At 40.1% G+C, this 23,735-nt stretch overlaps 2 protein-coding genes across 4 annotated transcripts in view; one reads left to right on the top strand and one right to left on the bottom strand.

Moving 5' to 3' along the window:
• Window positions 1-23,735, bottom strand: part of tmem259 (transmembrane protein 259) — a 298,209-nt gene that overhangs the window by 201,085 nt on the left and 73,389 nt on the right. The gene's annotated exons all lie outside the window — the stretch shown is intronic.
• Window positions 1-23,735, top strand: part of LOC311052686 (uncharacterized protein) — a 90,799-nt gene that overhangs the window by 801 nt on the left and 66,263 nt on the right. The window contains exon 2 of the mRNA XM_084067791.1: window positions 5,373-5,643. Within this exon, the coding sequence (XP_083923917.1) occupies window positions 5,373-5,643 (271 nt within the window). The remainder of the gene's footprint in view (window positions 1-5,372; window positions 5,644-23,735) is intronic.

Genomic DNA, 23,735 nt, shown 5'->3' with positions numbered 1-23,735 from the left:
GGTGCGTGGAGTGCCACCGGCCCACCGACGACAGACGACCAGAGCAGGGGACGCTTAGATCGTCGGGATCAAGACGGACCCGCGGCACCGGAGTAGGGGACGCCTAGAGTGCCGGCGAGGACAACATGGCAGCCACCAGGCAGAAGGAGATCGACGACATCAAGAAAGCTCTTGACTTTCAATCAGGAGAACTTTCTGACATCAACAAGGAGTTGAAAGTCCTCACTGGCCTGATGAAGGAAATACAACAGCTGAAACAAATGAACCTGGAGAAGGACAAGAAGATCATCGAACTAGAGAAGAGACTGGATGACTGTGAACAATACTCCAGAATGAACGACCTGATAGTGAGTGGCTTAAAAACCAAGCCACCATCCTATGCCAGGGCTGCAGCCCAAGATGGAGAGCCCACGGAGGGTGACATCGCCTCCATCGAGGAGCAGGTCATAGCCTTCCTTGACAACCAAGGCATACAGGTCGAAGAGCGTGACATAGAGGCATGCCATCCCTTAGGCAAAAGAACCGACAGCAACAGTCCGGCCATAATAATCCGCCTTGTCAGCAGAAAGAAAAAGAACGAGATCCTCAAACAGGGGAGAAAGCTAAAGGGAACTAAAGTCTTCTTGAACGAACACCTGACGAAAAGGAACGGATCGATCGCGTGGCAAGCCCGCTCATTAAGGAAACAGGAGAAGATCCAAGCAACGTGGACATCCAATTGTAAGATCTACATTAAACTGAACGGAGCATCTCCTGAAGAGGCCAAAACGTTGATCATCAGGGATTGCTCAGAACTGGACAAGTTTGCATAATGACTCAACTTCACGCAAGGTATGAGATGACATGAACTCAAGGACCCATATCCACACATTCATAATGACATATTCTCGACAACAAAACTCTCAATATGATTATATATACAGATATTATTTGATATCCGTATTATATCATATATTACATACTATCATCATGAACCATCATACCATTGCATCATCTTATATCTCCAGTATAACCTATATTATTCATTATCAACTTGACCATAACATTGTATTGTATTACTTTATATATCTATTTATCATCATTATTATCATTATAATTATTATTATCATTTGCATAATTTTTGTTGCCATTATCATTATTAATTATTATTATTATATTGTTGCTGATATTATTATTATTATTATAATTATTATTATTATAATTATGATTATAATAATAATTATTATTATACTACATTATTGTTGTTACTACTGCCACTACTATGGACATTATTGCTATTATTTTCATTACTACTACTTCCATGTACATTATAATTATTACTGTATATGCAGTAGGCCTGCCATTACCATACTTTATTATTATATTACTTACTATCCACTAGTGAGAACATTTATTACAATCATATGTATTACTATAATATTTCCTCATTACCATGACAGACCTAGATAAGGACTATACATTTCCATTTGATGGCATTAAGGATGAGGATTTTGTAAAAAGGGACATGTATTGTCAGGACTCAAATGTGCATAGTTTATATCGCAGGTATGAAAATCTGAATTACAAAACTTTTGACCACACTGAACATAAATTATATGGGATTGAAAATGATGTGGACCCTGATAGCCATTTGTACAATAATCTAAATATCAACTGCGAGTACTACACCGATGAGCAATTTAGAAGTAATATTAAGATGGAAGGCGCAATAATACATTTTAATGGCAGAAGCCTCTACAGTAGCTTTAGCAAAATCAAAGAATACCTTAGCAAATTCAATAAATTCAGTGTGATTGCAATATCAGAGACCTGGCTTAATAGTAAGAAAGGATATGAGATGGACATGGAAGGATACGAGATGTTTACATCTAATAGGACTAATAAAACAGGAGGAGGAGTCGCTATTTATGTTGATACAGCTCTGCAATGTATTATAGTTAAAAGTAAGACACAAAGTATAGAAAATATGTTTGAATGTTTAACAGTTGAAATTAAGGCTGAGAAGGTGAAAAATATAATATTTAGTTGTGTTTATAGGTGTCCAGGTACCTGTCTGGACACATTTAATGGCAAACTGGTGGCAATGCTTGGGAATTGTAACAATAATAAGATTCAAGTAGCTTGTGGAGATTATAATATTGACCTTTTAAAATCACAAGGAAATAAAAAAATGACAGATTTCATAAATCATATGTACAGCAATAGTCTCTTTCCTTTGATCATAAGGCCCACTAGGATCACGATAGACTCAGCTACGTTGATAGATAATATATATACAAATTACATTGACACCAATATAATAAGTGGACTCCTCATAAACGATATTACTGACCATCTTCCTGTATTTGCAATCCTTCAACACTGTATCAAGAGCAAGAGCAAATTCAGCGATGAACAATGCACAATGTATAGACTTAAAACTCCGACAGCCGTTGCAGCCCTCAAGGTGGACCTCAGCAAACAGAACTGGGAGGCGGTTTATGCAGAAGAAAATCCAAATAAAGCATATGATGTTTTTTTGACCATAGTAACTACACTTTATGACACAAACTGTCCAGTCAGAAAACAGAATAACAAACACAAGAAAGTGAGCAAACCATGGATCACCAGGGGACTAGAAAATGCATGCAAAAAGAAAAATGTATTACATAAAACCTTTTTAAAGCATAGAACTAAGGAAACAGAAACTAGATATAAAACATATAAAAATAAACTAATACATATCATAAGATCTAATAAGAAAGAGTATTATCATAAATTATTGGATCAGCATAGAACCAACATACAAGGGACATGGAGGGTATTAAATAGCATAATAAGAAAGAGTACATCTAAAGCAGAATACCCAAACAACTACGTAAACAATAATAATATAACTATAAATAATCCTAAGGAAATAGCAAATGAATTTAATCAGTATTTCGCTAACGTTGGTAAAAATCTAGCAGATGAGATCGTGGAACCAAGAGATAGGGAGGGGTTGGAAGGTATTGTGCCCCGGAATCCTAACTCTATTTTCATTATAGGGGTTGAGGAAACAGAAATACTCGAAATAGTAAAACAATTCAAGGAGAAAAAATCAGCCGACTCAAATGAGATAGATATGTCACTAGTTAAAAATATAATAGAAAGTATAGCAAAACCGTTAACGTATATCTGTAACCAATCATTTTTAACAGGAATTTTCCCAACTAATATGAAGACTGCAAAAGTAATTCCGATTTACAAAAGTGGTAATAGACACCAATTCTCCAACTACAGACCAATATCTCTACTTTCACAATTCTCAAAAATAATAGAAAAACTATTTGTCAAAAGACTGGATAAATTCATTGAAAAAAACAATCTTCTTAGCAACCACCAGTATGGTTTTAGAGCAAACAGGTCCACCTCGATGGCTGTGACGGAAATGGTGGAAGGTATTACTACAGCAATAGAGGAGGGAAAATATACTGTAGGGGTGTTTATTGATCTTAAAAAAGCATTTGACACATTAGACCATAGCTTGCTATTAGATAAAATGGAGAGATATGGTATTAGAGGGATAGCCCATTTATGGTTGAAGAGTTACCTTTCAGATCGTAATCAATATGTCCAGTTAAATAATACAAAATCTGAAATAGCAAGGGTAACATACGGGGTCCCGCAGGGCTCTGTACTTGGCCCAAAGTTGTTTATTTTATACATAAATGATATCTGTAAAGTGTCTACCATATTTAAATATGTCATCTTTGCAGACGACACTAACCTGTATTGTTCTGGGAAGAGTTTGGAGCAGCTCCTGAATGCAGTAGAGAGAGAGTTGACAACACTAAAGAAGTGGTTCGATATAAATAAATTATCCCTGAATTTAAGTAAAACTAAATTTATGATATTCGGCACAAGGAAAATAAATTGTAAATTAAAAATCAAAATTAATGATGTTGAAATAGAAAGAGTGTATGAAAATAAATTCTTGGGTGTATTAATTGATAGTAAACTAAACTGGAAATCTCATATAGATAATGTAAAAATAGAAATGTCTAAAATTATAGCAATATTAAATAAAACCAAACATATATATATATTATATTGTTCCCTCATAGTACCATATATTACGTATTGTGTGGAAATATGGGGGAATACATATAAAACTAACACAAATCCAATATTTATATTACAGAAGAGAGCTATAAGAATAATAACCAGAACTGATTACTATGAACCAACTAATAAACTCTTTATTAAATTAAATACCCTAAAATTTCAAGATCTAGTTCACTTAAAAACGGGGCTAATAGCCTACAAGGCGCACAACAATCAGCTCCCGATCTGCATTCAGGGGCTGTTTGAAGTCAAAGAAACCAGGTATTGGCTGAGGGGTGAAAATATGCTTGAGGTAAAAAAGGCCAGAACAAATGTAAAAAGACAATGTGTGTCTGCGAAAGCAATTCAAATATGGAACAGCTGTGAAAATGATTTAAAACTATGTAGCCCAATTGCCAAATTTAAGAAAATGTATAAAATCAAAATGGTAACGAAATATATTAGTATGATAGGATAATTATATACATTTCTATAGGAAATGTAGTGATGTGGAGTACAGTTTCTTTTTTGCAAAGCTTGTAAAAAATTATATATAAAATATTTATATATATATATATATATATATATATATATATATATATATATATATATATATATATATATATATATATATATATATATATATATATATATATATATTTGTAATTATATAACATAGGAATATTTTCTTTTCAATGATTGAGTTTAGAAAATTGATTTGTTGTTTATTTATTTTTTGATTTCCAAATGCAAGAAGGGTAGGCACAATAAGCTATTAGCTTCAGCCTACACCTTTTCGTTCAGGCAGTTTTCTTCTGCTTTGTCTTCGTTTTCTTTTTGATTGTTTTGTTCTTGATTGTTTTGTCTTTTGTAGTATGAAAAGCCATATACGTGTATGATTTTGTTGACCGAAATAAACTTTAACTAACTAACTAACTAAATATTGGCTTTTTTACCGGTAACCGATATACCGATATTGTCCAACTCTTAATTACCGATACCGATATCAACCGATACCGATATATGCGGGGATTATTGAGATTAGGGTAAGCTCAAATTTCATATCACACACACCATATACAGTAAGAACTCCTGTAACTTATTTATAAAGCAAAAAAAAAAAAAACGATACCGATATTTTCCCGATATCAATTTTTATGCTAATATCGGCCGATAATATCGGGAGGCCGATAATATCGGACATCCCTACTTATTATTATTATTATTGTTTGTGTATATGCCCTTGTATAAATAAGTTGAACTAAAGCTTCAAAGCATTAAGATACTTTAACATCATGTGTTTGCAGCAGGAATTAACCATGAAGGATCGTATCTTGAACACTCTGCAAGAGCTGGTTGTCGAGGAGTTCAACAGGTTCAAGTGGTATCTGCAACAGCCTGGCAATGTTGAAGGTCTCGAACCGCTGAGTAGGGGGGCTCTGGAGAATGCTGGGCGCATGGACGTTGTGGACCTGATCACACAGAACTATCCCGGTAAAGAAATTGACATCATGTTGAATATCCTGGAGAAGGTCCAGAGGAAAGATCTACTGGAGACATTTAAAAACACAGCCCAAGGTAAGTGAAGAGAGGAGAGAACTATGTCATTGTTGGTAGATATGAATGAATGGACCAATTCCAATTATGTTTACACCCACCCTTTGTGTGTGGTCCAAATGATCTAAAGATGTATAAGATAAAAACAGATATATAGGTCTATATATCCGCCCTAAGGGCGCTATAATAAAATATCGTTGCTGTCGGGCATAAACCTCCTATCTCTGTTTTTCAACTTGTTTTATTTTCTTTATAAATCAGTGCTATTGAACACCCTGTGTGTGGATTTTACAAATACTGAACCAAGGAAAAATATAAGTATGGACAACTATCGCCACATTAATGGTCAAAAACCTCCTAACTCCACTTGAGCTGTATCTGGGTAAAGGGATGATAATATAATAGATAAAGTATTGACAATTGGAAGTACTCCAGTAGAGAAAAAATACCTCAACATTGTAATTAAGTACAGTACTTGAAATTGAATACATGTACTTAGTTACTTTACTCCACTGGAGTCTATGTAGCATATATCCGCATATCCACGCTAGACACTTTGATTACGATTGACTGTGTACAGATTCCCAGTATGCGAAGAATACGCAGAATATTTATCTCCAGTACATGATCAAACCCCTGATGGTTGCTAATCACAGAGGGTTTCACTGTGCTTCAACGAAGAAAAAATGTCATCGCGTTTCCCGTACACTTTTATACACCTTTGAAAATAGCATGTCTCGGCCAAAAATACATAATAAAAAAAAATAATACACAGGAGCCGAGATACAGGATTTGTAAGTAATAAGGGAGCGAATGGAGCAGTAAATCTTCGGATCACGCTTTATAGTTTAGTCCTTAATTGCCAGGGTACAGTTGGTGCACTTACTCACTGCGTTAGTAGGCTATATGTCACTGCAAATAGTAAGACCGTTGCGTTTTCCAAGGCTACCCACGGCCCCTCGACAGAGGAAATCACACAAAATTATGGATTCAATTTGTACCAAACTGCCACCTGTGAGTTTCAAAGCTGGATACAGTGATTAACATGAGACCAATAAACAAATTGCATAATTCATGCGTTCAAATTAACCAAAACATGAGAACGAATTACAGTATATCTATTTTGTGCGCTCAAAATAGTTGAACATGGCCTCAGTACATTATTTTATTTAATATATGGCCACTCCGGGGCTTAATAAAAATGTAATCCAAACTGATGTATTGAGCTCCAATTTTTGTCTCCCCACAGCTATTCTGAAGCAAAGAAATGGATCACCACGAGACTGGTGCCGAGTCAGTGAAAGGTGGAGTAAAAAGTTAAAGAAACTTGCGAACACTGCTGTGGGCGACAACGTTATCAGAGTTGGACATTTTGTGTTTGGGAAGGATGAATACTTCCGCATAGCAAAGGGAAGTGATGGAACTGAGGTGTTCTTGGGGTTAACAGATGACGGCACTGAAGTTGCAGTGAAGAGAATGCCTAAGCTCAATTATGAGACGCTGAAGAACGAGAAAGACATTTTACGTCTTCCAGAGCTTGATGATCGTTCAATTGTACGATATTTGTACTTTGATGAGGATAAGGACTTTGGTTACCTTGTTCTGCAGTTATGTGAATACCCACTGGATGAACACATCAAGAATTCATCAGATTATGAACTGAGAAAGCAGCTTGCCAAGCAGGTTCTTAAAAGCTTAAAGTGTCTCCACTGTCAGATACCTCCAATTCTCCACCGGGACATCAAGCCCCAGAATGTCTTGATTGGTAAGCTACAGAAGACAAATTAAACAAGCAGATAATGTCAGACATTTTAGGCATCATTTGCTGAATTTATTTAGATCTAAAACCCTTTTGTTTTATTATATTTAACTACCCAATTTGTCCTGCAGATATTAGAGGGAGGGCAAAATTGGCTGATTTTGGAATAAGCAGACAGTTGACCACAGGACAAACAACACATTCCACAAGCAGTGTAGGAACAAAATGCTGGAAGGCGAAGGAGACCTTGAATGAAGACGGTGATGATAATATAACTGTAAAGTATAAATGCAGCACCGACATCCAGGTTTGTTCCTATCCTGCATGAGAACAATTTAATCAACGAGAACAACATATACTGTACTGTCACTAAATGTTCATGTTCATTCTAAAGGTGGCTGGAATGTTGTTATATTACATCCTGTCTGGAGGACACCATCCGTTCGGCAAAGGCCCTCGATGTGAAGGCAACATTCTGGATGGAATCTACAACCTGGACCATGTTCAGGATGAGGTTGCCAAGGATCTCATCGAGAGGATGATCAATGAAGACCCAAAGAAAAGACCTACAGTGAAGGAATGCTTGGCTCACTCCTACTTCTGGTCAGACAAAAGGTACAAGAAACAGACAAACATTTCCCACTGCACACATGAAGTACTTTTTAATGCTTATTCACACACTCCCTGGATGCCAATTCAGCCTGTTATAGCGCCACCAGGAGGCCGATTTGTGCAAAACCCATTTACAGATTTTGTTATAATGTCATTATAACACAATGTGTTATAATGTCATTATAACACATTGTGTTATAATGACATTATGACACTATAACACAATGTGTTATAATGTCATTATAACACAAATATAAAATAAGAAGTAATCAAAGAAACGTACCACATAAAACTAATCTTCCTACAGCATTGGGGACACAACCATAGCATGGTCATCATCATCTGTGTCGACTAGTGAGGGCAGGACGTTGGAGGTGAAGAAACGGAGCAGAGAGGAAGAAGAGGCCTCCAGTAGCTCCTCAGTCAGCACTCAGAGTAAAAAGAGAAGTGAGTAACATTTCTACTCCTCTTTCTGTTGGAGACGTTCTAAATACACTCCTGGATTTATACACATATTATATATGTTATATGATTGACTGTGTGGAGTTTTCTATCAGAACAATTGTAACTAAAGATCTTGTCTTTGTCACTCCACCTTCTGTTTCCTGTCTCCTCTCATTCATCTCTGATCTCAATTTCTCCTCTTCTCTCCTTTCCTTATTATTCTCCCTCATCTGCCCTTTTCCTCCTTTCTCCTCTTTGATTCACTCCATCTCTCCCCCTCTCCATTTTACTCTACTTATCTTTGACTCCCCTCCCCACCTATCTTTATCTATTCTCCTCTCCTCCATCCATCCATCAATCTATATATGGGTCATTCCAGAATTGGAGGACATTTGGGCTTCCGAATTTTTGAAAAAATAACTTTCTATTTGACAAATTTCTGTTATATATTCATCAATAATAGGTAATATACTATCAAAAGCTTGATTAGCTCAGCTCAGGCATCAAAGGTATTTTTATTACATGTTTTATATGGGTTATAGTAACAGGGCTGCAAGTAAAAGTAACAGGGCTGCAAGTAACAGGATTGCAAATCTATGCTAATGTTAGCTTTTTCTCAGGAATAGAAGCTAGCTGTTTAGCTAGATGTTAGCATTTACCAAGAGGACAAACTCACATAAATAAATAAGTACATCTTTTTTTGTCAAGTATTTATCTTATTCTGGAAATATGCATAACAGGGTTGCGTGAGGTAGGTTGAGACATTCAAGTAAGGCTGACAATGTTATACAAATATGAATAATAGAAGAGAGGAGACGCCTTTGCTCTACCCATGATGTTAGGAAAGTGTTTGATGATGTCACTTCTAGTCTGTCATGTGACTCACACTTTTCTTCTTCTTTTACCATGCAAAAAGGTTTAAGGTAACAGGGTTGCATGCAAGTTGTGGGACACAGGTTCCTTGCATAATAATACTTATTTAAAATATTAGGTTAATTAAAACATATGTTTCCACATCAACAAGAGACATCTATGAACAAAATAATGTAAAAGAAAGTAGATTTAAATGTCATTTTAACAGTTTTATCTGAGATTCAATTTGGCAACCAAGGGGGTGGGACAAGAGAAAACTTGCATTTTAGGGGTACTACAGACTTATTTGGTATTTTTTTAAATATGTTTTTTTTTTTAAATGCTCCAAGTTGATTTAGATTTGGTCTCAGGACAAGTAAAAGTTACACGACAAATGCATTATTTAGTATTTTGTAAATGGATTATTTGACATTTCTTGGGTGGGACGTAAAATGTCCTCCAATTCTGGAATGACCCATATGTCTCAGAAGTCTTTAAGCCAGAGGAGGTGCATCAGTCTCTGATGTCCACCCCAGCTCCATCTCCCATCCAGGCATCGGTGTCATTATTTTATACACCACCGACTGATGATGATCCCAGTTCAATCCTGAAAGTATTACTGTTACCTGGGAACACTGTGCTGAGTGAAGTGGTGAAAGTAAGGAGTAAAATAAATGGAGAAGAGATTTACATTGAAATGCCTCAATGTGTACTAATCCCAAATCAAGAATACACCCTCTCCACTTCCCCTGAACATGATTCCATCTGTGCATGGAAAGTCAATGTAAACCTTTCAGCTTCTGCTTTACAACTTGTTCAGCACGCTCTGAGTCGTCCAGCAGTAGACAGACTGTTATCCATAAGGAGCAGCTTCATCGACAGCGTTTCACATCCCAGTCTCAACAATATCCTGGACATACTTTTTGAGAAGGGGGTGATAATCCAAGAAGAGTATGATGGAGCCCGTGTGGAGCCAGTGAAATGTGAAAAGGCACGTTCTGTCATCGATACAGTGAGGAATAAAGGAAACGCTGCGAGTTCACTCATGATATTCATTCTCTGTGACACCGACCCATTCCTCTCTGAACATCTTGGGTTGATGTAAAACTGTACTGAAAATACCTTCAGTATCCAGGCAGTATTCTTGCTTCTTTTTTGTTTCTGAAGATGAAAAGACAAAGTTGTTCACATTGAAGGTTGGATCATTATATTTAACTGTTATTCTTTTAAGACATCATCAGACGTCATCCAGAGCAACCTCTAAGTAAATGATCAATAACCGGTGGAATGCCTTGCTCAAGGACACTTCAACTACAGGGTTCTTGGCTGTTTCATGGACACACATTGACTGGTCTCAGAGTTTGACATCAAACCATTCTGGTCTTTTATTCTGACTGTGTGGAGTTCTGTGTATTGTTCAGGAAGCTCAGATAATATTTGTATACATTGTGGACAAGTATTAGGTTTTGGGTGTGTGTGTGTGTGTGTGTGTGTGTGTGTGTGTGTGTGTGTGTGTGTGTGTGTGTGTGTGTGTGTGTGTGTGTGTGTGTGTGTGTGTGTGTGTGTGTGTGTGTGTGTGTGTGTGTGTGTGTGTGTTCCTGGTGTCTGATTGCTATAGGAACAACACTGGCTTGTGTATCTGCTCACTCAGACACAGACTGTATTAGTGACTAATTGTCTGATTTGATGGTTCCATTGCCCCACCCCCTCCACCCAAGTCCACAACCTTGGTGTCATCCTGGACCGACCCCACCCTCTCCTCTCAGTCCCATGTCAACCACATCACAAAAAACTGCCTTTTCCCACCTTTTTGCAACATTGTCCTCCTTCGTCCCGGCCAATCACACACTGCTGCTGAGACACTCACAGACTCCACTACAGTAACAGCCTCCTACAGCGTCACCACCAAGGTTCTCATGAAACTACAGTATGTTCCCCTGTTATGTACATAGTCTTTATTTTATTGTATTTGTTTTGATGTAGGCTACATAATGTTATCTTTTACCTGTTTTTTTAACTGTGTTGCCACTATATAAGTCTATGAATTGCATAACAAGGACCTCATTGGAAACAAGGCCGCAAGGACCTTTTTGGACGGACCTTTTAGACAAAGTATTTTAAATGTAACTGCTGCCCGCCTGCTCACCAGAACCACATCACTTCGGTCCTCCATGACCTTCACTGGCTCCGTAAAACACAGAATAGATTTCAAAACACGACTCACCACCTACTAGACCCTCATCAACCAGGCTCCCCCCCTACCTCTCTGAACTCCTCCAACCCCCTCCTGCTCCCTCAGGTCTGGTGATAACAACCTCCTGGACGTCACAGAGACAAATAACATAAACCTGGGGGGACGGACAGGGTCTTCTCCTTCACTGCCAGCTCACATTAAAGCTGCCCCCACCCTCACCACGTTTAACCCATTAAGACCTGGAACTGTGTCATTTTTAGATTTGAGCTAAAACGATTATTATTTTACACTTTGGGCTATTCAAAAATAGCAGATCTACAAGCTCGTAGCGCGGCACTACGAGCTTGTAGATCTGCTATTTTTGAAAAATCGTGAAAATGTGTGCAAATCTTTGAATATATATATTTTTAAAGCGAACATTTTTTAACTCAAATCTTTGCTTCTGGGGGGTCCCTGGAACAAAATATTTTGATGGGGGTCCGCGGCCAAATACATATCATTTTGGGGGTCCTTGACATGAAAAAGATTGAGCACCACTGATATAGAAACATACGTTTTTCAGAAAACTAACTAACTAACCACCTTTAACCTTTTAACTAGTTTTTCCTAATACATTTAAAATAAATTGTGTTTCTCTTGTGTAAAGCGACTTTGAGTACTTAGAAAAGCTCTATATAAATTGTATGTATTATTATTATTATTACAAATTGTTGCGTTGTCCCGGGTGTCTTTAGTTCATGGACTGATGTGAGCTCTATCTGTCCTTTACATGCTGTTCACTAAACCTGATGAAGGTTTATAATAAAATATATTTGGGAGCATTAAGACAAGGTGTAGATCTTCTCCTTTCTCCAGTGTTCCTACTGTATGTCAGTGTTTCTCAAACTCTTTCATGTCAAGGACCCCCACATTCATCTGTATTTGGCTGAGGACCCCCATCTCAAAAATATGTTGTGCCGGGGACCCCTAGAAGCAAAGATTTGAGTTAAAAATGTTTGTTTAAAAAAAACTGTGTGTGTGTGTGTGTGTGTGTGTGTGTGTGTGTGTGTGTGTGTGAGAGAGAGAGTGTGTGCGTGTGTTCAAAGATTTTCACAAAGGTTTGCGATTTTTCAAAAAATAGCAGATCTACAAGCTCATATAGCGTGGCACTCGTGCCACACTATGAGCTTGTAGATCTGCTATTTTTGGGGCGGTGTAGCCGTCCCCTATAAGTGAGTTTTGGACACCGACCAAAACATTTGTGTACCCCCTAACCCTTCCATTGTTAATGCAAATCGATACTTTTTTCATATCAGCCAATCACATTACAGCTAGTGTCATCACCACTAACTGTAATGTGATTGGCTGACTTTGCAAATTCAGGACTGTGATTGGCTAGCGAAACACATGACACATGTGCAGCCCTATGAATAGCAGTATGGACTATGGAAAAAGTCATTTATCCTTTTTCAAAGTGAGTCATGTTGTGATGACCACACACCGCCCACTTCACACTGGGTGTGATTTTTGAATAACCAAAGAATAAAATATGGTTACAATTCTTGTGACGCTATGTTAACTTAATTATTCAAATCATGAACTGGAATCGTGTGTTTTGTTTTGTTTAAGCCAGCAGGATCTACTTTTAAATGGTTTTAAATTGTCTGAAATTGTTAGATAAAAAATAAAATCACCTCTGACATCATGCCCGGTTGAAAATAGATGAAACATTATTGCTGTAGCCTACAAAAAACTATTTACATTACATTACATTATTTGCCTACAGAAATGGTCTGTTGAACAATGGAAAATATTATAAATATGCTTACTACTATAAATATATTATATCTATGAATGACTCAAAGCAGAAATTAGTAACGCGTTTTTATTTATGTATTAAAAAGCTTTTAATCATGGCTTCATATTTACAATTTGATCCTGTTCAAAATATAAATATAAGAAATAACTGCACATAATCTATCTATCATATATCATGGGGTAAAAACATTGATGTAAATCATTAAACTAACACAGTGATAAATATAACAATGTGTTCATGTTTACAACACTCTGTTCATCTGTTTGTATTGAACGGCCTTTGTCGCCCTCATGTGGACAAAATGAATCACTACAAGTGCAAGTCGTCAATAAATCCACTTTTCACTCAGTTCATAAAATAATGAGATGACGCAATATGATCTACTTTCTACTATATAACATGTTAAGATCTACAAGCTCACAATGAGACGCGTTGTGAGCTTGTAGATCTGCTATTTTGGGTGAGGGACACCGTCATAGAACAGAGCATCATGTTGACACGCTGACTCAAGTAGTAACGGCTGCAACCTTGGATGACAGGTCTGCAGATCCTGTAGCTTCTCCGCTGACTAGCTGCGTCATGTCACAGGGCGTCACACTGGGGGTGTAAGTGGGACAGAGTTACTAGGGCCCAAGGAAGGCCCCCCCCAAAAAAAAAAAAAAAAATTCACAACTTTTAACTTTTTTTACAATTAAAATTACCTGAATGAAACAGATTTAGCGACCGTTGTATACAAATAATGATTGAGGCTCTCTCTCTGCCTTTCTGTTGGCCCCTCAAGACAAAAAAGGTTTCGTCCGCTGTTACTACGTGGTGTGGATCAGAGATCAATTTGCTTTGCAGTTTGTACTTCCGGTTTAGAGCGGATACGGAAATGATCAGTGTGTTTGCATCTATGTGTTTGTGTGAACTTACCGGATGCAGTAGGTGTTTCTAGACTCATATGATCACTGAACAAGTAATTGAAAGCAGTCTTTTCATTGGCTGAAAGCCGTAGCTGACTCGAAATCACTGAATGTCTGTCAGCTGCGCAGGCAGAACAGCGAAAATTAAACACACTGAAGTCAGTGAGTGACAACTGAACTAAAGCACAGCAGATACCTACCAAAGTAAAAAGTCATGGCGCCTCCTTCCAAAGAAGGAAAATCTGGCTCTCAAAAAAATAATATAAAGAGAAAGAAAACAAAGTAGGGGAAACAACTCCTTACAAATTTCTTCCAAAAGACAGGTGAGCAGTGAGTGAACAACACACACAACTAAAACGTTGTCGCATCGCATGACGGCTGTGCACACACAGTGAAAATAGCCGATCTACAAGCATCTTGCTGCACCACAGCAAAGATGTGGTGCATGATGCAACGTTGTGAGCTTGTAGATCTGCTACTTTTTGGCAGTGGTGGAAAGTAACTAAGTACATTTACTCTCAAGTACTGTACTTCAGTAAAATGTTGTATTTCCAATTTTCAGTACTGTTACTTATACTCCACTACATCTCTGAGGAAAATATACTTAGTTTTACTCCACTACAATTATTTGAATACTTTAGTTACTAGTTTCTTTGCAGATTTGTATTATTATTACAAAGCATACATTAACCTCTTCAGCCCTATAAATACTTTGGCCATTTGAAAATAGCAGATCTACAAGCTCACAACGCGTCCCACCACGTGAGGCGTTGTGAACTTGTAGATCTGCTATTTTCAAAAGATTTCTTATACATTTTGAAAAGTTGAAATGGGACATTTCTGCATAATGAGTACTTTTACCTTTGGTACTTCATGTACATATTGATTACTCGTGTAAATTTTGAATATCAAACTTTTACCTGTAACAAGCGTGTATATTTACATTGTGGTATTGATACTTTTACATAAAAAATCAAAAGACTCTTGAAGTATATTTAACATAGTTTATGAGGAGAAAGAGAGACTGAACAACATCTTCCACACAGCTGTCTCCTCATCATGACGTCACCATGACGTCATCACCATACTGTGAGTATCCTCCTACATCAGAGACTTGTTTTATTTGCTGTCAGATGAACATAATCAACATGATCAGAGATTCAGAATAATAATAAATAATATAATAACAATACGTTTTATCTGCTGATCTGAATAAAGACCAACAAATCACCTGAGGAAGGCCCACACGTTGTGTTTACACATTAGACTGTGTTTTATTTATAATTATAACATAATGATCATGTTTGTCCTCCTGCAGCAGAGACCAAGGTGATGTTATCAGCCTGCTATGTAGAGTCTGTCCACATGAGGGCGACACAGAGACTCCTGAATCTCTGATCATGTTGATTATGTTCATCTGACACCACAAGTCTCTAATGGACAAGTGTGTTGTCTTAGTGATGTTGTTTTGTGCTTTATGGTTATGTGTTGTTTTTGTCTCCGCCAGGAGACTTTGTTTTCACTTTCTAAATATGACACACCGATTGGCCAAGCCTCACGTGACACGTGACAATACGGTGAAATAGTGTGATCTGATTGGCTAGTGACGTATAGCGGCCTATAAATACATGTGTCACTTTGAAAGAGTCTGTGCCTCTTTCAAAGTGAGGTAAGACAGGAATAATCACGAAATGGCTGAGAAATGGTGGATACTGTAACAATTAGATAGGACACTTACACAGACAGGACGGATAGGACACTTACACAGACAGGACGGATAGGACACTTACACAGACAGGACGGATAGGACACTTACATAGACAGGACAGATAGGACACTTACATAGACAGGACGGATAGGACACTTACATAGACAGGACGGATAGGACACTTACACAGACAGGACGGATAGGACACTTACACAGACAGGACGGATAGGACACTTATACAGACAGGACGGATAGGACACTTACACAGACAGGACAGATAGGACACTTACATAGACAGGACGGATAGGACACTTATACAGACAGGACGGATAGGACACTTATACAGACAGGACGGATAGGACACTTACACAGACAGGACAGATAGGACACTTACACAGACAGGACGGATAGGACACTTATACAGACAGGACGGATAGGACACTTATACAGACAGGACGGATAGGACACTTATACAGACAGGACGGATAGGACACTTATACAGACAGGACGGATAGGACACTTATACAGACAGGACGGATAGGACACTTATACAGACAGGACGGATAGGACAGTTATACAGACGGATAGGACACTTGTGTCATGTTACTATGACACAGTAACATGTTCTATTTTTTGTAAGAATTAGAACATAAGAAGTAGAACATTCCCAGAAGTAGAACATTCCCAACATTCCCAACACAAGTCTGCTGGCGGAGACTTGTGCTCCGAGGAGAACTTTTTCTAGTTATTGTTGTTTTTTAACAGACTTGTGAAGTCTTTCGGGGACAATAAATATTATTATTATTATTATTATTATTATTACCCTTATTATTATTATTATTATTATTATTATTATCATCACTGGACATAATGCAGTCTGAAGTTTCTCAAAGTGGAAAATCTGCAAGTCTGTTGCCTGTTTGTAATGATATATATTTTATGTGAAAATAGCCGATCTTCAAGTCCACAGTACATTTTGAGCTTGTAGATCTGCTATTTTCACTACCTTTTTGCGACACTCTGAAATGGATGGATATGAGTTTAAACATCAAACACAAACGTATATTCTCTAACATCTCTCAGCCAACCAGGATACAAGTACAGAGAGACCGTGAATATTAAATATGAAGTGATTTAAATCAGGGACCCCTTAGCTGATAGAGATGAAGCAGGGACCCCTTAGCTGATAGAGATGAAACGGGGACCCCTTAGCTGATAGAGAGATGAAGCAGGGACCCTCCACCACATATTGTATACAATTGCGTTGCAGATTAAACTTCTTCATAGATTTCATATTTAGTAAATTCATGTTTTTTCCAATCAATGTTTGTACCAGCCCTCTCTGGATCCAGACCACAGCTTTTAAGAGTGTTCTTTAAGGGAATGGTTCTCAAACATATTAATGTCAGGGACCCCCATAACTCTGAGAGAGTGCAAATGGAGCTAAATCCATTTGCACACTCTCTGTGTTACAGACCGATTAGGGTCTATTTGGTACCTAAGAATGATTTAGCTGGGGACCCCCTGGAACCCCCTCAGGGGTCCCTGGACCCTTTTATGTCCCAAAGGGTCCGGGGACCCCTGAGTGGTCTTTTTTGCAGGCATTGATCTGGTCAAGTCTAGATGTAATAAATGCATGAATAACTTATTAAATAATACACACATAGATGAAACAGAATGCTGACCATGCAGTTTAATAATGTAAACATAGATGTTGTTATAAGTGGAACATAATGCTCACTGTGAATAATGAAGAATCAGTTTTAACTGTCAGTTTGCAACACAGAGCAGCTTGTGGTTGAACATCAGTTAGACAGACAGGAAGTCACACAGACGCCACACGTCTCAAACAGGAAGTCACACACAGCTATAATCTGCCCTCCAACGTTCAGTTGTTTTTGTGGTCGACGTCTTTTGAAGACACTGACTGGAGAGAGAGACACACACACACACACACACACACACACACACACACACACACACACACACACACACACACACACACACACACACACACACACACACACACACACACACACACACACACATATGATGGTTGGACTTGTTTAGAAAAAACGTATGATTTTAAAGCACGTTAAACTTTTTTGACTACCTCAAAACAGTGTTGACATAAGACCCTCTGGGAGTTATTATTATTATTATTACCCTTATTATATGGGTATTATTCCTACTTGGCTGTTATCTTCATTCTCTCTGTGGTTCAGAATGAGCTTTGTATTTTTAGGTCACGTGACATGACTCTGACACTCACAGCATTTACAAGAAATGGCTCCACATGTAAACCATGACTCCTCCCACTTCATGTAAACCAGGCCCCCCCCACACACACACACACACACACACACACACACACACACACACACACACACACACACACACACACACACACACACACACACACACACACACACACACACAGGCATCATTTGCTGCGTGCGCTCATTCCAGGAACCAGTTGTTGCTCGATGCTCTGCTCTGGTACAAAGACGTGGGCTAAGTGTGTAGTTGTGTGCAGTGTGTATTCACAGTGTGTAGTTGTACGTGCACTGCAGTGTGTATTCACAGTGTGTAGATGTGTGCAGTGTGTATTCACAGTGTGTAGTTGTACGTGCACTGCAGTGTGTATTCACAGTGTGTATTCATACTGCACACATAACTGACACAAGGACGTAATAATCAGACTTTTTTTACACAGACAGAGAGTTTGACAGAAATGTGTTCAGAATGACATTCAGTATCATAGCGGGTACATCATACATCCTGCACACGTTATGAAACAACATATATTAACTGAAGAGAGGAACGCTGGAGCAACACGGACAGTTTAGGCCTTTTTGTTTCGGTCTTTCGACCTTCCTCAGAGTCATGACTCTGAGGAAGGTCGAAAGACCGAAACGTCAGTCTATTTGTTACCTGCACCGTACTAAATTAAAAACCTAAACTGTCCGTGTTACTCCAGCGTTCCTCTCTTCTGCTATTATTATCCCTACACTTGTGACGCACCGGACTGGCCGTTTAAGGCTGAGGCGCAACGGTAGAATCCCTTGGTTTGTTTGTGTTGAACATATATTAACTATCCGACCACTGCTTTACCCAAGCCTGGTAACCCTCTCCGGAAATCTCATTTCCATTATATTTCAGTTGGTCTGGCATGACAGTCTGTTTGTCTGTTTGTCTGTGTGTCTGTGTGTCTGTGTGTCTGTTTGTCTGTGTGTCTGTGTGTCTGTGTGTCTGTGTGTCTGTGTGTCTGTTTGTCTGTGTGTCTGTGTGTCTGTGTGTCCGTGTGTCCGTGTGGCTGTGTGTCTGTGTGTCTGTTTGTCTGTGTGTCTGTGTGTCTGTGTGTCTGTGTGGCTGTGTGGCTGTTTGTCTGTGTGTCTGTGTGTCTGTGTGTCTGTTTGTCTGTTTGTCTGTGTGTCTGTGTGTCTGTTTGTCTGTGTGTCTGTTTGTCTGTGTGTCTGTGTGTCTGTGTGTCTGTGTGTCTGTGTGTCTGTGTGTCTGTTTGTCTGTGTGTCTGTATGTCTGTTTGTCTGTGTGTCTGTGTGTCTGTGTGTCTGTGTGTCTGTTTGTCTGTGTGGCTGTGTGGCTGTTTGTCTGTTTGTCTGTGTGTCTGTGTGTCTGTTTGTCTGTGTGTCTGTGTGTCTGTGTGTCTGTGTGTCTGTTTGTCTGTGTGTCTGTGTGGCTGTGTGGCTGTGTGGCTGTTTGTCTGTGTGTCTGTGTGTCTGTGTGTCTGTTTGTCTGTGTGTCTGTGTGTCTGTGTGTCTGTGTGTCTGTTTGTCTGTGTGTCTGTGTGTCTGTGTGTCTGTGTGTCTGTTTGTCTGTGTGTCTGTGTGTCTGTTTGTCTGTGTGTCTGTGTGTCTGTGTGTCTGTGTGTCTGTGTGTCTGTGTGTCTGTGTGTCTGTGTGTCTGTGTGTCTGTGTGTCTGTGTGTCTGTGTGTCTGTGTGTCTGTTTGTCTTTGTGTCTGTGTGTCTGTGTGTCTGTGTGTCTGTGTGGCTGTGTGTCTGTGTGTCTGTGTGTCTGTGTGTCTGTGTGTCTGTGTGTCTGTGTGTCTGTGTGGCTGTGTGGCTGTTTGTCTGTTTGTGTGTGTGTCTGTGTGTCTGTGTGTCTGTGTGTCTGTGTGGCTGTGTGGCTGTGTGTCTGTGTGTCTGTGTGTCTGTGTGTCTGTGTGTCTGTGTGTCTGTGTGTCTGTGTGTCTGTGTGGCTGTGTGTCTGTGTGTCTGTGTGTCTGTGTGTCTGTGTGGCTGTTTGTCTGTGTGTCTGTGTGTCTGTGTCGTCTGTGTGTCTGTGTGTCTGTGTGTCTGTTTGTCTGTGTGTCTGTGTGTCTGTTTGTCTGTGTGTCTGTGTGTCTGTGTGTCTGTTTGTCTGTTTGTCTGTGTGTCTGTGTGTCTGTGTGGCTGTTTGTCTGTGTGTCTGTGTGTCTGTGTGTCTGTGTGTCTGTGTGTCTGTGTGGCTGTGTGTCTGTGTGTCTGTGTGTCTGTGTGTCTGTGTGTCTGTGTGTCTGTGTGTCTGTGTGTCTGTGTGTCTGTGTGTCTGTGTGTCTGTTTGTCTGTGTGTCTGTGTGTCTGTGTGTCTGTGTGTCTGTGTGTCTGTGTGTCTGTGTGTCTGTGTGTCTGTTTGTCTGTGTGTCTGTGTGTCTGTGTGTCTGTGTGTCTGTGTGTCTGTGTGTCTGTTTGTCTGTGTGTCTGTGTGTCTGTTTGTCTGTGTGTCTGTGTGTCTGTGTGTCTGTGTGTCTGTGTGTCTGTGTGTCTGTGTGTCTGTGTGTCTGTTTGTCTGTGTGTCTGTGTGTCTGTGTGTCTGTTTGTCTGTGTGTCTGTGTGTCTGTGTGTCTGTGTGGCTGTTTGTCTGTGTGTCTGTGTGTCTGTGTGTCTGTGTGTCTGTGTGGCTGTGTGTCTGTGTGTCTGTGTGTCTGTGTGTCTGTGTGTCTGTTTGTCTGTGTGTCTGTGTGTCTGTGTGTCTGTTTGTCTGTGTGTCTGTGTGTCTGTGTGTCTGTGTGTCTGTGTGTCTGTTTGTCTGTGTGTCTGTGTGGCTGTGTGTCTGTGTGGCTGTTTGTCTGTTTGTCTGTTTGTCTGTGTGTCTGTGTGTCTGTGTGTCTGTTTGTCTGTGTGTCTGTGTGTCTGTGTGTCTGTTTGTCTGTTTGTCTGTGTGTCTGTTTGTCTGTGTGTCTGTGTGTCTGTGTGTCTGTGTGTCTGTGTGTCTGTGTGTCTGTTTGTCTGTTTGTCTGTGTGTCTGTGTGTCTGTGTGTCTGTTTGTCTGTGTGGCTGTGTGGCTGTTTGTCTGTTTGTCTGTTTGTGTGTGTGTCTGTGTGTCTGTGTGTCTGTGTGTCTGTGTGTCTGTGTGTCTGTGTGGCTGTGTGTCTGTGTGGCTGTGTGTCTGTTTGTCTGTGTGTCTGTGTGGCTGTGTGGCTGTGTGGCTGTGTGTCTGTGTGTCTGTTTGTCTGTGTGTCTGTGTGTCTGTGTGTCTGTGTGTCTGTTTGTCTGTGTGTCTGTGTGTCTGTGTGTCTGTGTGTCTGTTTGTCTGTGTGTCTGTGTGTCTGTTTGTCTGTGTGTCTGTGTGTCTGTGTGTCTGTGTGTCTGTGTGTCTGTGTGTCTGTTTGTCTGTGTGTCTGTGTGTCTGTGTGTCTGTGTGTCTGTGTGGCTGTTTGTCTGTGTGTCTGTGTGGCTGTTTGTCTGTGTGTCTGTGTGTCTGTGTGTCTGTGTGTCTGTGTGTCTGTGTGTCTGTTTGTCTGTGTGTCTGTGTGTCTGTGTGTCTGTTTGTCTGTGTGTCTGTGTGTCTGTGTGTCTGTTTGTCTGTGTGTCTGTGTGTCTGTGTGTCTGTGTGGCTGTTTGTCTGTGTGTCTGTGTGTCTGTGTGTCTGTTTGTCTGTGTGTCTGTGTGTCTGTGTGTCTGTTTGTCTGTGTGTCTGTGTGTCTGTGTGTCTGTGTGTCTGTGTGTCTGTGTGTCTGTTTGTCTGTGTGTCTGTGTGTCTGTGTGTCTGTTTGTCTGTGTGTCTGTGTGTCTGTGTGTCTGTGTGTCTGTTTGTCTGTGTGTCTGTGTGTCTGTGTGTCTGTGTGGCTGTTTGTCTGTGTGTCTGTGTGTCTGTGTGTCTGTTTGTCTGTGTGTCTGTGTGTCTGTGTGTCTGTGTGTCTGTGTGTCTGTTTGTCTGTGTGTCTGTGTGTCTGTGTGTCTGTGTGTCTGTGTGTCTGTGTGTCTGTTTGTCTGTGTGTCTGTGTGTCTGTTTGTCTGTGTGTCTGTGTGTCTGTGTGTCTGTTTGTCTGTGTGTCTGTGTGTCTGTGTGTCTGTGTGGCTGTTTGTCTGTGTGGCTGTTTGTCTGTGTGTCTGTGTGTCTGTGTGTCTGTGTGTCTGTTTGTCTGTGTGTCTGTGTGTCTGTTTGTCTGTGTGGCTGTTTGTCTGTGTGTCTGTGTGTCTGTGTGTCTGTGTGTCTGTGTGGCTGTTTGTCTGTGTGGCTGTTTGTCTGTGTGTCTGTGTGTCTGTGTGTCTGTGTGTCTGTGTGGCTGTTTGTCTGTTTACACTCATACTTTACACTAGAGCTCTTCACGGGGCCCCCGATTCAGAAAATACCCGAGAGGACCAGAGACCTGTACGGGTCTGATCCGTGTTTTATCATAATCACTCGGGGTCGGAATCGGTCAGTATTACCTCTGAACTCTGGTCTGTCTATCATTATCTGTAATACCTGAGAGGATCCGAGGAGACCTGTAACATATCTACTGTGTGTGTGTGTGTGTGTGTGTGTGTGTGTGTGTGTGTGTGTGTGTGTGTGTGTGTGTGTGTGTGTGTGTGTGTGTGTGTGTGTGTGTGTGTGTGTGTGTGTGTGTGTGTGTGTGTGTGTGTGTGTGTGTGTGAAGACCCGTAGTATGTCTACTGTGTGTGCGCACAGCTGCACTTATCAGGAGAGAAACACAATGAATGCTGTTTAACTTGTGTGTGATGTTTTAGACTGACCTGGGATCAGGTTTAGTGCAGCAGCGACATGAATGGCTGTGCATCTTGTGCCATGTTGTAGTCTGGTAGCTCAAAGATGTTGAGCTACGCAATGCATGCGCACCAGTGGTGTTTACTTAAGTAAAAGTATCAGTACTGCAATGTAGACATACTCTATTACAGGTAAAATTCTGGAACGACGCGACGCAGTGTGAGCTTGTAGATCGGCTATTGGTACAGTACTTGAGTAAAAGTACTTTACACCACTAATGCGCACCGTACTGCAAGTGCAAGGCAAGCCAGCTGCCAGGCTGATTAGAAAACAGCGGTATGCATTCATGGATTCCTCTGACTTTATCATGTAAACATGCATTACATTCACCCATTCGCACACACATTCACACACTGATGGCGGAGGAAACCATGCAAAGCACCAACCTGCTCATCGGGAGCAACCCCCCAGCCCGGGATCGAACTGGGAACCGGTTTCCAGTTCACTATACCCGGCCACTCTACCCCTGAGCCACTGCCGCCCCATGCCAACAAGAGGTTGCTTTATACAGATACATGAGTATCACTGCCCGCCCCCTGGGTGAGACATGCCGGTTCTCTAAATTAGTCATTTTAAATAGGCTCTGTCATGTCAAATATGAAGTTAAACAACTAAATAGCCATCCTAAAATATAGACAGTAGGACAGCTGAGAGACAGACAGTGTAGGAGAGACAGACAGACAGACAGACAGACAGACAGACAGACAGACAGACAGACAGACAGACAGACAGACAGTAGGACAGCTGAGAGAGACAGTGTAGGAGAGACAGACAGACAGACAGGACAGCTGAGAGACAGACAGTGTAGTAGAGGTAGGTCAGGTTAGATCAGAGTGACGTCAGATGTTTT

The sequence above is a fragment of the Gymnoscopelus microlampas genome (genome assembly GCF_963454915.1).
Source record: "Gymnoscopelus microlampas genome assembly, chromosome: 9".
NCBI lineage: Eukaryota > Metazoa > Chordata > Actinopteri > Myctophiformes > Myctophidae > Gymnoscopelus > Gymnoscopelus microlampas.
This window is presented reverse-complemented; position numbering and strand designations above follow the sequence as displayed.